The sequence below is a fragment of the Microtus pennsylvanicus genome, chromosome 17, assembly GCF_037038515.1.
Source record: "Microtus pennsylvanicus isolate mMicPen1 chromosome 17, mMicPen1.hap1, whole genome shotgun sequence".
Classification (NCBI taxonomy): Eukaryota; Metazoa; Chordata; class Mammalia; order Rodentia; family Cricetidae; genus Microtus; species Microtus pennsylvanicus.
Genome location: NC_134595.1, coordinates 30,901,165 through 30,915,764, shown reverse-complemented (window position 1 = coordinate 30,915,764; position 14,600 = coordinate 30,901,165). Strand labels below are relative to the sequence as shown.

Below are 14,600 nucleotides of genomic sequence, written 5' to 3'. Positions count from 1 at the left end.
ATAACTGGAAAACACTGTTTTATTGGGGTAGCCTATGTGAGGCGGACGGGTGTGTGTTCTTGTTCACATTTGAGGCCCCGAGGTAGTCCAAGTAGGCTGAAGCCCTCAGGAGTCAGTTCTGGCTTGTTTTGCTTCCTGACTCACTGGTGTGACTTCCATCCCTGTGTCACTAATGGTCCTGGGTGGCTCCTGGCACCAAAGTCACATCTGTACATTCCAGAGAGATTAAGCAAAAAAGACAAAGAAGAAGGGGACAGAGAGCAGCTCTCACCTGAAGACAGGGCTTGTGTGCTGTAATCCTGTTGACCAGGGCTTGTGTGCGCTCTAATCCCATTGGCCAGGGCTTGTGTGTCCTGTAATCCTGTTGACCAGGGCTTGTGTGTGCTGTAATCCCATTGGCCAGGGCTTGTGTATGCTTTAATTCCATTGGCCATATTCTGCCCGGGTATGGGATTCAGAAGCCCCGGGAAATGCCCTATTTATCCTGGTGGTCGGGTATCTGGATGAAGCTTGCTGTGCATGCAGGAATGGAAGGATTCAGGGATCCCCAGAGGTCCCTGTTGTTCACCTCATATCTGAACACTGGCCTCACATTGTTGTGTCTTGTCTCTGTGTCCACTAGTTGCCCAGAAGATTGTTGCCACGCGGAAGAAGCAGCAGCTGTCCATAGGCCCCTGCAAGTCCTTACCCAACTCTCCAAGCCACTCCTCTGTGTGTTCTGCCCAGGTGTCAGCCGTGCACATCAGCCAGGTAGGAAAGGTGGTGCGGGAGGTGAGGCAGCCAGCAAGCGCTAAGGAAGACTTGGGGCAGGAAGTGCTCACAGCCAGTGCCAAAACTGTTGCCACTCCCCCCCAACTTTGTAAATAACAGCATGTTTTATTATTGACTTCCCAGTTCCTTCAGAAGCTGCAGTGGTCAAGTGGGCTTTATGGGAGTCAGACTTTAATGTTCTCTTTGCACACTGCCTGTGTTATGAGGCATGCTGGAATGGGGTGGTGTCAGGTGTGTGTAACAAGTTCTTTTTCCATCCCACCAGTCAGCTCCCAAATAATGAAACGGAGATTTCTTGCAAATTATGAAAGCTCAGACTGTGGCTTAGGCTGGTTCCTAACTAGCTCTTAGAAATTAAATTAGCCCATTTATATTAATCTACGTTACCACGTGGCATCTTGTACCTCCTGTTTCCTCTCCGTGTCTCCTGGCATCTCCCTTTCTTCTCCCTGGAGTCCTCTCTGTCCCTAGGAGACCTGCCTAACCTCTTCCCACCTAGTTACTGGCCGTTGAGCTCATTATTAAACCAGTCACAGCAGTAGATCCTCACCCAGTAAACAATAGTGCACAACAGGAGTGTGCTGCCATCTTCACTGTGGATTGAGATGACTGGTTTTGCTTTTGGTTTGTTTAAGGGTGAGCAGTTGTGAATAAGTTTTACTGGCTAGGGAATGCACTTAGGCTTAGATCTAGAAGGTGGTTATAACAGCCGGCTCCAAGGGGGCCCTGTAGAAGGCCTCCCCTTACAATGTTTTGCTAATTTGCTAACTTGCAAGCAAGGTACTTGTCACAGGGATTCACCCAGGACCTCATTAAGGAACAGGTGACTTGCTGGTCCTGGTTTCGTGACCAGTCCCCCTTGGGTGAGAGTCCTATTGCTGTTTATTCCAAATGGCACAGTGAGCAGATTTTGTTGTAAGTGCTCAGTTTGCCCGAGAAGCCATTGCCTTCATGCATTTACCACTGGGACCTAGGATGGTCTAGCCTAGGATGGTCTAGCTTAGGATGGTCTAGCTTAGGATGGTCTAGCCTAGGATGGTCTAGCTTAGGATGGTCTAGCCTAGGATGGTCTAGCTTAGGATGGTCTAGGCTAGGATGGTCTAGCCTAGGATGGTCTAGGCTAGGATGGTTTAGCTTAGGATGGTCTAGCTTAGGATGGTCTAGCCTAGGATGGTCTAGCCTAGGATGGTCTAGGCTAGGATGGTCTAGCTTAGGATGGTCTAGGCTAGGATGGTCTAGCCTAGGGTGGTCTAGGCTAGGATGGTCTAGGCTAGGGTGGTCTAGCTTAGGATGGTCTAGCCTAGGATGGTCTTGCCACACACCTGAACAGCTTCAAAATTGGTGTCTTCGGTTTTTGAGTGATCCAAAAGCATTTTAAGGTAGTACTCTGATTTGTGAGGTGTCATTTAAGAAGGGTTGCTTTGGTGTTCTGAGTGACCATTCCTTCCTCATCCGGGAGGAGCAGTGAAGCACCCATAGGACCATGTTTCACTGCAGTTTTCTTTTTCAGAGGAAGAATAATTATGGTTTCTCCCCAATTTTTGTTTCAAATTTCAATAACTTAACCTTATAGTCTCAGCCATCTATTCAAGTTTCAATTCAAGTCCAGCCTGGGCTACATAGTGAGTTTTAGGTCAACCTAGGCTACAGACCATGGCTCTGTCTCAAGAAGCAGAAAGAGATTTTCAGGCTCCATTATGGAGATCTGAGGTTCTTTTTCTCAGATAAAGCAACACTTGCTTCCAGCAGCACTAAGTACTAGTAAAAGTGCCAGGCACAGGGAATTGACACCTTGTCTCCCAGGTGCTTTGTCGTGGTCACTTGCTGTTTTCCTTGCTCTGACCCTGCTCGGGTGGCTTTTCCGCTGTTTTATTCCCAGAACATTGATTTGTTTGTTTGTTTTTCATTTTACAGACAAGTAACGGAGGCGGGAGTTTAAGTGACTACTCCTCCTCAGTCCCTTCGACCCCAAGCACCAGCCAGAAGGAGCTCCGGATCGATGTCCCTCCCACTGCCAACACCCCAACGCCTGTCCGGAAGCAGTCCAAACGCAGGTCCAACCTTTTCACAGTGAGTGTCAGCCCTGGGGCCGACCTCTCAGTGTCACCCAGAGTCTTAACCACAGCACCACGGCTGTCCCAGTTCCGTGATGTGTGCAGAGTCCAGGCTAAATTTAACGGGAATCACAATGACTCTGGAGTTTGAGGAAATTGTGACAAGAAAAGATTTAGGTCCTGAGCAGGATGGGAATTGCCCGGTTGGACTGAGTATGAAACCTGAACAATTTTCCTTTACCCTGAGCACAACCTCCACCCTTCCAGGACTTCCATGGTCCCACACTAAAGACTGTTAGAGATGGAGGGACGGTGAAGGTCTCGAGGGACTCAGTTTGCACCTGACCAATCACAGAGAGGCCTTAGCCATCACCCTGTTTACCTGTTGGGTTCTGAGAACTGACCCCAGGGGTGGGCGTGGGAATAGGACTTGCCTTCCTATTAATATTGCAACCCCACCCTCTCTCTGGGTTTTCAAGGGACCCATGCCATGGGCTTGCCATGGCCTTTCCTCGGAGTCCTCTAGGCAGTGTGCTGGATTGGATATCTGAGCTTTGATTTAGAAACCCTGAGTCCAGGGTGGGACCAGGCATGTGTACTTTTACAAGCTTTTTGGGCTGATGGGTGCAGATACTACTCTCTGAACTACAGAAGAGGCAGACATTCTGTTTCCTGCCTCTCCTGCCCAGCAGACATCACCAATCAATCATGGATGGCTTTGTGGTCGAGTCCAGAGTTAGTATGGTGTGATTTCAGGAAGTTTTTCTCTCCCTGGCCAGCTCTGTGTAGTGTCTGCACTTAAAGCCTCTCGTTCTGGTTGGGCCAGACTGACTGAGTCAGTCACAGAAAAGGTTCTTATTTCTATCTCAACCTAAAAGAGATCTCCCGGGAGTAACTGGAAGTTCATTGTCTGACCTGATGCCTTCAAATGAAGACAGTCACTGCATACTGTGGGTACTTGCCAGATCTCTGGGTGCCTCACTCTTTCCCACCATTTTTGCGGCTGCCTCTGGTTAGATCATTCATGTTCAGGTCTGCTGATGACAGAAGGTTCCCCCTTTGAGCCACCTTGTCCTTTCCTTTGCTGGCCTGTATCATGCAGCTCTGAGACACTGCTGGCCGTTGATTGACCTTAGGCAAATCAGTGAACCTCTCTGATAATTGGAGCAGTAGCTATTCTTCCATGGGACTGTCAGTTGGGACCACTTCTCAGAGGGGCAGAGGAGTCTTAGTAGTGGTATTTATGGGTTTTTTTTCCACTACTAAAGTTAGGAGCATGGACACTAGTGATGTTCAGCAAAAGTAATGGGTAGGACTGCTGGACAGGCCTGGAGGGGTCATTTTGGCTTCTGCATGGCACAGGAAAGTGTCTGGTAGGCTACAGCAGTGCATGGATGTAAGGCAGTGCGTTATAAAGTTCTTAGACACAAGGTGAGCAGTCATACGAACGGTTGGTTCCTAGCTGGATGCCCAGAACAGGACTGTTGGTTAAGAAGGTACCACATCCCAGAAAGGGTGCTCATTCACTTGTGACTCTGTGGGCCCCATAAGCTGATTGCCATAACCACACCTGACTTCAGCGGCCTTGGGCCCCAAGAGTGAAGGATAAGAAGTTTGTGTAAGCCCCACCACACACTGTTATGAAAGGCTTGTGGTTCCTGCCTAGCACCACTCAGTCTGCATTAACTTTGCCTTCTACCATATGAAAGAAATATGAAAACAAGGAAATACCACTTTAAACAAAACTACTTGTAAAGAGATCCTGTCCCCTCTCTCCAAAAAGATCCTGGGGCCTGGATGATTGACAACTCACACGAGGGTTCTTAATTTTAAGACCTGAAGAAGAAGAAAAATGATTGGCTGATAGCTGCTCTTCAGCCTGTCTGTGCTCAGTATCTAGGAGCTGTGCGTGTGGCCAGAGCTGGCCCCACTGAAGGGGAAATGGGCCGGGAGCCACAGAGAAATAGGTTTTATACAAGCTTGAAAGCGCACAGTGGCTGCAGATGCCAGCAAGCCGCACCCGAATCGACATCTCTTAGAGGGTCTCTGGCTGCGTGTGTGCGGCGCATTTGCTCTCTTCCTCTGTGATGTCAGAAGACAATTTGAGAATGAAGATTTTCACACCTTGAGTTCAGCTGCCCAACTGATGTTTGTGGAACAGAAATTTGGGGTCCTGCAAGTATCTAGCACTGCAACGGGTTTGTGCTGTGGCATTTGAGGATCAGCTAGCTGAAATGCCAAGAAAGGCCCAGCACATGGGTTCTTACCAGGCTTGGCTTTGCCATTGAGCAGGATGGCGGTGGAGGTGGGTGCTGAACATTTTGAGTTGAAGGATTTGGAAACATTAACTCCACTAGATGTCAGTGTCATACCAGGAATGAAAAGAAAGCGAATTAGTTCTAAAATCTAAGCAATTAAGAATCCAGATTTCAGTGGGTAACAGCCTGCTTCTGTGTTTTAATATGTCCAGTTTTGTAGTCTTTAACCCTGTCGCTATGGGCGACTTTTGACTAACATTGTCACGGTGTGTGTTTAGACTGTCGGCAGCTGTGCCAGATGCAAGCCGTCTTAGTTACTGTTCTGCAGCCGAATGGAGATGTAGTTGGTGGGCATTGTCCACTTGTCTATTAGCACATGCTAAAAAGGCTGGAGGTCATCTATATGCACGTAGCTCCCATCCCGCCCTCACACGACTTTCAGAGTAATCCTGTGCCAGACAGGGATAACGTCTCCAGCTGGCAAATGGTTTTATTTGCAAACATACATGCTTTAAACAAATAAATCCTATGTATTTTGTATGAAATTATATAAACTAAATCACGCCAGTTATAGCATGGTATGCATTATTTTGCAGTGACAATTATGTATGCCTTACCAAGGGGAATTTAAATTGTATCATGCTTTGTTAATTTTTTATCTAAGGCCATTGCCTTGAGAAATGATGACCCATTGGATACCTGCCTTAGAAATACATGCAGAATTTTTAGAACAGTTCATTTAGTAGCCCGATTTACATGTAATTGAAATATTTTATTGAATAATATTTTGAGATTTATAAGAATTACAAAGAAAAACCTGCATGTGTTCTCTGTGCTAATGAGAGAGGGGATTTGCAGCCACTAGCTTCATGAAGTATACACATTCTCAGTGAAAGTCCAGGCCTCCCTATCCTTTCCCCTGCCTCTGTTCTAGGGGCTTGCCATTTACCTGAGTAGGTGTGGATGTGCTGCCTGCGTTTGTGATGTTACAGTTGCAAGGCTCCTTAAGTTCTGTGTGGTGTTGCTTCATGTCTTTTCAAGCTTTTAAAGAATTAGGTCTTTATATGGTGTTATTCAAAGCTTGCTGTGTGATGCTGATTCCATTAAATAGTTCAGCACACCGGCATCCAGAGATGGCAAAGATGGTACAGAACTTGGACCTACTTGGAGAAGGTCACTGGAGAAAAAGGGACAATGAAATCCATAGTGTAAAAGAATTGATCCTTGGTGTCTTGCCTAGAACAGGAGCCCTAAAGCCTGGCATGGTGTGTTCCATCTGTTCCTGCCTTATTGGTTGGAGCTAGGAGAGCAGGCTCTGTTTGATGGGCATCATTGCCAGTCACGATTCTCTGCCCAGTGTCCAGGGGATTTTGTTTATTATGTATAGGGAGTTAAACATTTTTTGAAATAAAGTAAATAATCCTTCCCTTTTGTCTATCTTCGGTGTCTGTGGGGCTCAGCAGTCATTCTGTTGGCTTGAAGTCTACGGGTGTGCAGTGAGAATGATGAGCTCTGATGCTGAAGAATGCGGCAGGCTGGGTGTAGCCATGGGTACCACGGGCTGCCAGGATTATCTAATGAGCAGTTTTGGTACAGAGGGGAGGATGCTCACTGTGGAGACTCTCCAGGGTGGGCAGGAAAACCAGGAGTCTTCCCTCGGGATTCAGAGGTTCAGGGTTTCATTGCTAGCTGTGGTTTAGTTGTTGGATTGCAGTCTCCTTGAGTCAGCCTGTTGTAGATGGCAAACCTGGCAAATCCTCTGCCCGACAGCTTGTTGGAGCTCTGTCCTTTAGTTTTATGGCACTTTCCACAAACATACCTTTGTTGGTGGATTTCCTTTTTTCCAATGTGTACCCCGAGTTTCTCTCCCATTTGTCTCGGAGCTGTGATCGTGCCGAGCATGACTCCTGTTTCTTTACACATTTGGAGCTGTGCAGCGACTCTGGCTGCTGCTTCCTGCTTCCGTGGAATCCAGAATTCTATGCAGAGAACAGCGATTGGGGACAGATGCGCCGCCTCCAGGAAAATGTTCATTTTTTTTAATGTTTGTTTTGTTAATTATTCTGCTTAATGGAGAATAATGAAGATGGATTTTCAAACTTAGGTATTTAGAATTGATAAAGTTCCCCAAATGCCCTTAATGCTCTCCATTGATTCAGAATTTCTGAAATGTTGTCAGCTATGAGCTTTGGGACATCATTTTCCAGTTGGAAACCTCATGTGCCCATGAACTGACTTGGGGGACAGAGGTGGTTGTGTGAAGTTCTGCTTTGCATGAGTAACTGAAGAGTAAAGGCAGAAGGAATTTATGTTGAAGTCCATGATGTAGGCACACAGCATGGGGCACCCAGGAGGCATTTAATAAACGCAATATTAATATGTAATATCAGCTAAGAGTGTGGTTTCTCACATGCACCGCCACGTGACAAAATCACCACCTTTGAAGTGTCTGCGCTGAGTTGATATCACAGGCACCTTTTCCTGAGTCTTCAGGCAGTAACCCGTCCTGTCAGCCCTTGCTTTTATTACCTCTCGGGTCCTTGCCTTTTTGGATACTGTTTTAGAAGCATCTTCTGCTTCGTCCCATATCCTTTTGAATCTGAATTTCATTAGCTGCTCCCAGCACCACCGGACAGCACCGAGTCTCTCTGTTTCATATATCATCTCAGATTTGAAAAGCACAGGAAAATGTTTCTCCATTTTCAATATTGCGTGAGTAATGTTCCCATTGAAAAGTAATGGAGTGAAGTTGTCACTTGTCAGCACTGTTATTAAGGAGGACGAGTCTCAGATCTTTCTCTCATAATAAAATAAATCTGTCAGACAATCACCATGCTTACACTTGCTCATGCCAGCAGGAGCTGGGACATGGACGGTGACTGGTGTGCTCCTGCAGCTTTCCTCAGTGCCCTCCTCCCCACACCTGCCAGCCACTGGGCAGTTCATACAGCATCAGCCAGCCGTCCAAGACAACAGGCTCAAGAACCTGGCAAACAACAGTTGTTCATTGCGCCCTCGAATATTGACATTTTGTCAAAAAAAAGATTTTCAGTTTTTGCCTCCGTTATCTTTTTGTTGCACAGTAGACTGCTTTAACTTTGAATTGCTGTTTTCTAACCGACCAGAAGCAATAAAATGAAACATTGCTTGCTCTTTGAAACAACTCGCCAGGGGTATACCAGTAAGTTACACTACTGAGTGGTTAGTAGACTTTTTAAATCATCTAGACATTAATTTAATCCATACATTTCTGCAGTTGGACTTCCAGATAACCTTTGAGGGCCCCCCTCTCCTCAGCTATGCTTACTGCAGCTCTAGAATGTGTTTTCTCGTTGGGTGTTGCTTTCCTGGACGGTCCATTGGTTTCTAGTAATTGCATTTTGAACTCTTTAAAAAAGAATTAAAAGATAATTTCGCAGTAGAAAAGTCAGGGGGAAAGTTTAGAAAATTCTCTTTGGAATGATGAGTCAGTGCAGACGAACGGCTGGGGGTGGCAGTTCTGAATCCTGTTGGAGGGGCGAGACCCGTCTGGCAGCCTCTACCCTTGCCCAAATGCTAACTTTACTTTTGCTTGCAGTCTAGGAAAGGGAGCGACCCAGACAAAGAGAAGAAAGGCCTGGAGAGCCGCGCGGACAGCATCGGGAGCGGGCGAGCCATCCCAATTAAACAGGTACACTTGTCCCCTTCCCTGCTCGCTGGAGACATACCTCGGTGCAGCCTGAGATGGTGCTGGCTCGGGCACCAGGGTTTGTTTGATGTGCTCTGTTGATGAATGTAGAAGTCACTCACTTGACATCAATTAGAAGGGGTTCCTGTGAGTATTAAAATGGGATCATTAGAATAAGAAGAGGGAAATGCGACAACAGCTCTAATGAAGTGCGGTCTGCCCGCCTGCATATGGAGTGTGTTTCCATGCTGCACTGGCTTCAAAGGCTGCCTTTGTAGCGTGGCTTTGATTGGGCCGCTGGCCGCCAGACGACAGGGGTAAATCAGATCGCTGTAGAAGAACCCCTTGTGATCACAGGAATAGCCTGACGTGGCCCTAATTTGCTCTTGCAGACGGACATCTGAACACTGTTTCAGGCTGGTCTGTAACAACGAGGCAATTAGTTGTAATAATCATAGCTGGCGTGTCAGCTGTGCGCTCTTGTTTGTAATTTGCTAATGAAGGGATTGTAACTTTGATTAGGTTCAGTTTCATTTAGACCTTATTATACACAGGAACATTTACAGCTGTAATGTGGGGCCTTAATTAAACTTCCCCATTACACAACAGGACTTGAATTCAAGCATTTGTTTTGGCCAATGTTGCTAGCCTGAAATGGGTTTTCATTAGCCCGGAAACCGGGTCCTAAATTGCTTCACGTCTCTAGCAAGACACACTGGAATTCACGTGTGACGTCTTCGGCTGCTTCGTTTCCGAAACAATAAGAATAAAGAGTTCAACCCTGCTCAGCGGCTCTGGAAATGTCATCTTTTTTGGTTGATGAAGAAGGCCAATTGATTTAGAGTGTGTTCTGTTGGGGTGGAGGCAGGAAATCTGTGGTCGGGAAATAGCTCTGCCTTCCACAGGATGACACTGATGGCCTGTTCGTAGTGTTGGTTGATCTAGGGCATCCACCGCCTTCTCTGTAGCTACCACCCAGCTTCACTTGGCCTGGGCATGTGGGTCCTGATGGGGGAAAGAGTATTCATGCCGATATAGCAGATTCTCCTCAGCGGTGCAGCTTTCACCTGTTTGTAGCTAATGGCCGCAGCCCTTGTGAGAAGCTGGACCATTTCAGATTGAAGATGTGGGAGTTAAGGGGCCACGGGATTTCTGAGAAACCAGGACTACTGCATTCCTACCCTCCGGCTGCAGACCAGAGTGGCCTGTGTGCCACATATGCCCTCTGTTCAGAGGGCTGTGTGGGCCTTTGACCCAGGGGAGGAAGGCCTCCCAGCATTAGCCAAGGGTACTGTGCCTCTGTACGGTACCATCCTTACTATTCTGGGTGACAGACTTGGGGGACAGCTTGCAGCACCTCTAAGGAAAATGTTTACCTTCCATGTGTTTACAGATAAGGCAAGTAAGCCTTCCTGGTGATGGGCAGTGTTTTCCTTAGGAAGAGGCTTATTATTTTTGAAGGCCATGTACATAGTTATTTACTAACATTGCTTGTATATAATTATAATCCAAGTCTACATAAAACCATTTTAATGTATAATTTCTGTGCAGTGTTACTTCATGTAGAGTTATAAAAATTATTGAGCTGTTATTCATTTGAAAACCTGCTGCTAGGACATCGAAGGACATTGTTTCTTGATGGACATCGTCTTCCTGATTTCTGCCAACTCCTGGTTGAGGGAAGAGGGGGTTTACTTTCTCAGCAGGAAACTCATGGTGAGCCAGCCAGGCTCTGGTGTAATTGGAACCTCACTTCATTTGTCCCCTGCTCATCTCTGGACCCGACCAGCTTCTCAACTGGACTTTCAGTTTGTAAAGATCAAGGTTGACAGTCTAGTGTGAAATGCGGGCTCCGCATTCCTTGGAAGCCTTTCTCTCCTGGACATTCATGATATTCTCCTTGATGTCTAAATGTTGGTTTCCTCATTACTTTGGGCATGGGGCGTACCTGATTTCACCCATTCAGTGCTTACAGTAGGAACCATGGACTAACTCCTACAAGGGTGTGCTCCCAGCATCACATGGTCCCACTGTAATTGATGCTTAGGCCTCACACCCCTCATGTGCAAAGTGTGGACCTGGAAGAAGAAAACTCTGACACCTAGGCATTCTGCAGGGATCCATTCCAGCCAGACTGCGGTTTTTCGTCTGAGATGATGTTCTAGGTACTCGTGCAGAGCCTTCCTGCACCTTCTCTGGAGTTAGGTAGAGGTTGTAGGTGGTCTGGGTTGTTGCAGTGACCTAACGCTGCATGCTGTGTATGCTCACACTTTAAAAGTATGTGGGTCATTCGAGTGTATATACTCCTCACTGCCCCCGCCCTAGTGGTCACCTCTGTATGAAAACAAGAGGATTGAGAGGATGGAGCCTAAAGGGGCATTATCTGCCTAGAATATTCTAGAATGTGCACAGTGTGTTTCTTAATAACACTTCTGTGTTCTTTCCATTACATGTACAGGAAGCGTACAAAGTAAATTTGACAGTTTTAAAGATTACTGTGTGTGTGTGTGTGTGTCTGTGTTTTTTTGTTTGTTTGTTTGTTTGTTTTGGTTTTTTTTGCAGGGGTGGGTTTTGAGACAGGGTTTCTCTGTAGCTTTGGAGCCTGTCCTAGAACTAGCCCTTGTAGACCAGGCTGGCCTTGAACTCACAAAGATTCACCTTCCTCTGCCTCCTGGGATTAAAGGCATGTGCCACTACTGCCCTGCTGCCTATGTTAGTTTTACGTGCACCATGTACATAGGTGGCATTGAATCCACTGGAAGTGTAGTTACAGGTGGTTGTGAGCTATCATATGTGGGTGCTGGGAACCAAACTTGGGTCCTCTGCAAAAGCCTCGAGTGGTCTTCACCACTAAGCCACCTTTTCAGCCCCAAGCTATAGGTGTTAAGTCAAACATAGGAACTCTCAGCTCCCACAAAAGTCTCTGGTTCTGTGTAGAAGAAACAGCTGAGGCTGTACCTATAGCAGTGTCTTTCTCCAGGGATGCTGCAGGAATGTGCATCTGTCCTCAGGGGGAAACATTGCTGTTCAGTTGCAACTGCCGTCTCTGTCCCCTCACAGGCTGCAGAGTCCATGGTCTTCAATGAATCCAAGCTGAAACTTGTCAGAGCCCCACCCAGTTGCTGGGCCATTGGCCTCAAGGCAGAGGAGTGACTCAGGAGCTCCTATCCTGTCCTTGAACACTTGGTGTTCTGGCCTGTTCACTCTTCTGCTCTTCCACAGGAATTTTGCAAGTGCGGCAGTCTGCGCGTCCTGCAACCTCGCTCACGGTTGTACAGGTTGTCCATTTGCATAGCTTGCTTTTCCCTTGTTTAACTTGTAACAGGTAGCTGGCCAAGTCACTGTCACTGGTGACCTTATTTCTCCCTTTCTTCAGTTTAAGATTCCCAAGAGTAAGGAATTGTTTTCTAACCTTTAACTTTATTTCTTCAGGATCTGGACCCAACTCTTCTTTTGTCCTATCTGGGTGTCCAGAGTAGATGGATTTACAGAATCCTATTTCTTTTCTTACTAATAAGATAAAGGTCTGTTTGAGTAGAAATAAAAAGGCAAAGCAAGAAAAATAAAAGCCAGCGGCCCAGCTCAGCGGCCAGTGGGCTTGTCACGTATTAATTTTTCATCGCTGTGGCAAGTTGTACATACATAATCACTTGATTGCAGTGGGAGTTAGGGAGCTCCTATGGTGTCATTTGCATAAATCTTGTTAAGTCAATGGCAGTTAATGAAGTACAAATGAGCCCGGAGAAGGTGACATGCAAATCGTGGGTGGCAGATGGGAGGTCTGTTTGGGGGACGGCAGCTGTGTACTCTCTTTTCTTCTTTCTCTTTAGCATTTTTTAATCTCTATATTTGAGTGCAGATACACAGTCATAAGCCTCCTCCCCTCCCGTGGACTCCCAGCCAGAGTCTAATGCTCATGCTGAGAGTCAGGGATGGCAGGAGCATGCCTCACACACGCGTACACACGAGTAGGCGTGAGGTCACTTTAGCTCGTCACACTTTCACAATTGAATTTGGATTTCAGTTGGTGGGGACAAACAAAAACAAGCCTGCACAGACGTCCCAGAGATTCCAATCATGCAGATACTGTTTCTACTTAACTGGCTTCTGTTCGGGGATCTTTCTTCACTGTTCATGCCGGCCAGCTGCAGGTAGGGAGTCTCAGAGCCCCATATTATGAGCCTGTCGTGCCCAGAGTGACTTTGCTGTTGAAATCAGGTCTTGGTGAAGACCCCATCACGTCAGTGCAGGGTCCCCACAGCCTGGTCTGCTTTCCTGGGGTGTCCTTGCTTGGGGGAGGTTTTGCAAAGCCCTGCAAAACACTGCTTCTGCCTTCTGCTTTTGGAAGCCCCGGGTTTCTTATTTAGTCAATAGTTTTGATATTTTGAGAGAATCTAGACTTCACCGAAGAACCCCAGGGAGGTGTATGTAGAAGCCTGAACCCTGCAGCAGGAGGGTGCTGAGTCCTTGCTGCTCACCTGGATTCGATCTTTGGGATTTCTCCAAGCAGTTTCCAGATCTTTGGATCTTCATCCCACATCTCTGCTATGGCTCAGGAGACGCATCTCTGCAATTATGAAAGAACCTATCTTGTGCCTTCAGTGTCCTGAAGTGGGGGGTGGGGCTCTCAAATCCAGGAGGCCTTTTATTCTCAGATCAGTGGTTAGCCTAGTCCTAATATCATACTGGCTCCTCCAAGTTTCTGCTCTGCCCAGGGGGCGTAGGGGGCATGAGTGACGGTGTGCTGTGATCTGTCAGAGTACTGTGGGGTGTTAGTTACTTTTCTAATCAATGTGACAGAAGAACCCAGGGGAAGAAAGTGTTGACTGTGATCACAGCTCCAGGATGTGGTCAGTCGTGGCCTCAGGAGTGTCGGGCAGCTGGTCACATTGTCCCCATAGTCAGCAAGCAAAGAGAGACAAAGGCTGGTACTCAGTTCTCTTCTTTTTCTTTTTCTTTCTCTTTTATTACATCTGGGATCCCTGCCCGTCAGATGATGTCACCCACATTCAGTGGGGGTTTTCTTTTCAGTGGGATTACTCCCTAGAAATGTACTCACAGGCCCGTCCAGAGGTGTGTCTCCTGGGTGACCCTAAACTTAGGCAGGTTGACAGTGACGAGTAAGCATCACATAGTGTCATAGGCTGTTATCCTGTTAGCGCACGGCAGACACCCAGCCACATCTTTGCACTGATATCCCTGTTACCTGACAGTGCAAGGAAAAACCGTTTGGGAGGGGCTCTTTTGGGAGCATAGTATTTCAGTGCAGGCAGCTGCTTCTCCCGAGGAGGAAAGAACGTGACTGACTAGTGCTGGTTACCACCCTAGGAGGAGGGTGTGTCTAGGGCCACCTTCTGGGCCGTCAGGTGAGGTGCTCCTCCGCTGGTGAAGCAAGTGGCTAGAGTGTGCCTCCGGCTGTTGCTGTAATGGGCCCTTATAGATGTTGGGATATCCTCAGACTGAGATTTCTCAATCAGCCAGGGTAACAAGGGCACTTGACCAGTGATGGAGCTGCCTCCCTGGCAGCGCCATGCTCAAGGCTGCCAGGATAAAGGAGTGACCTGTTAGATGGTCTATCCCTGGGGATTTGAGTCATTCACAGAAAATGTTTTAAGAGTATTTACCATAAAGCATTAGCAAAAGTTGAGCACTAAACTCAAGATTCTTTTAATTTTTCAAGTCATTCAAAGGGGTGCACTATAGCATTTTCATTTTATTATGATCTTCCATGCTAATAGTCTTTAACAGCTTGAATTTTATCTAGCATTGCCCAACCCTACTTAATTCCTTCCTATCCCTGTGTCTCTGGGAGAATTGGATCCCTCTGATCTGTCTCAAAAAACTTCTGGT

General features: G+C 47.0%; 1 protein-coding gene across 8 annotated transcripts in view; it reads left to right on the top strand.

Moving 5' to 3' along the window:
• Positions 1-14,600, top strand: part of Agap1 (ArfGAP with GTPase domain, ankyrin repeat and PH domain 1) — a 448,779-nt gene that overhangs the window by 215,468 nt on the left and 218,711 nt on the right. For all 8 annotated transcript variants that reach the window (XM_075951804.1, XM_075951805.1, XM_075951802.1 and 5 more), the window contains exons 7-9: positions 623-750; positions 2,686-2,841; positions 8,661-8,753. In XM_075951804.1, coding sequence (XP_075807919.1) covers positions 623-750; positions 2,686-2,841; positions 8,661-8,753 — 377 coding nt within the window. The remainder of the gene's footprint in view (positions 1-622; positions 751-2,685; positions 2,842-8,660; positions 8,754-14,600) is intronic.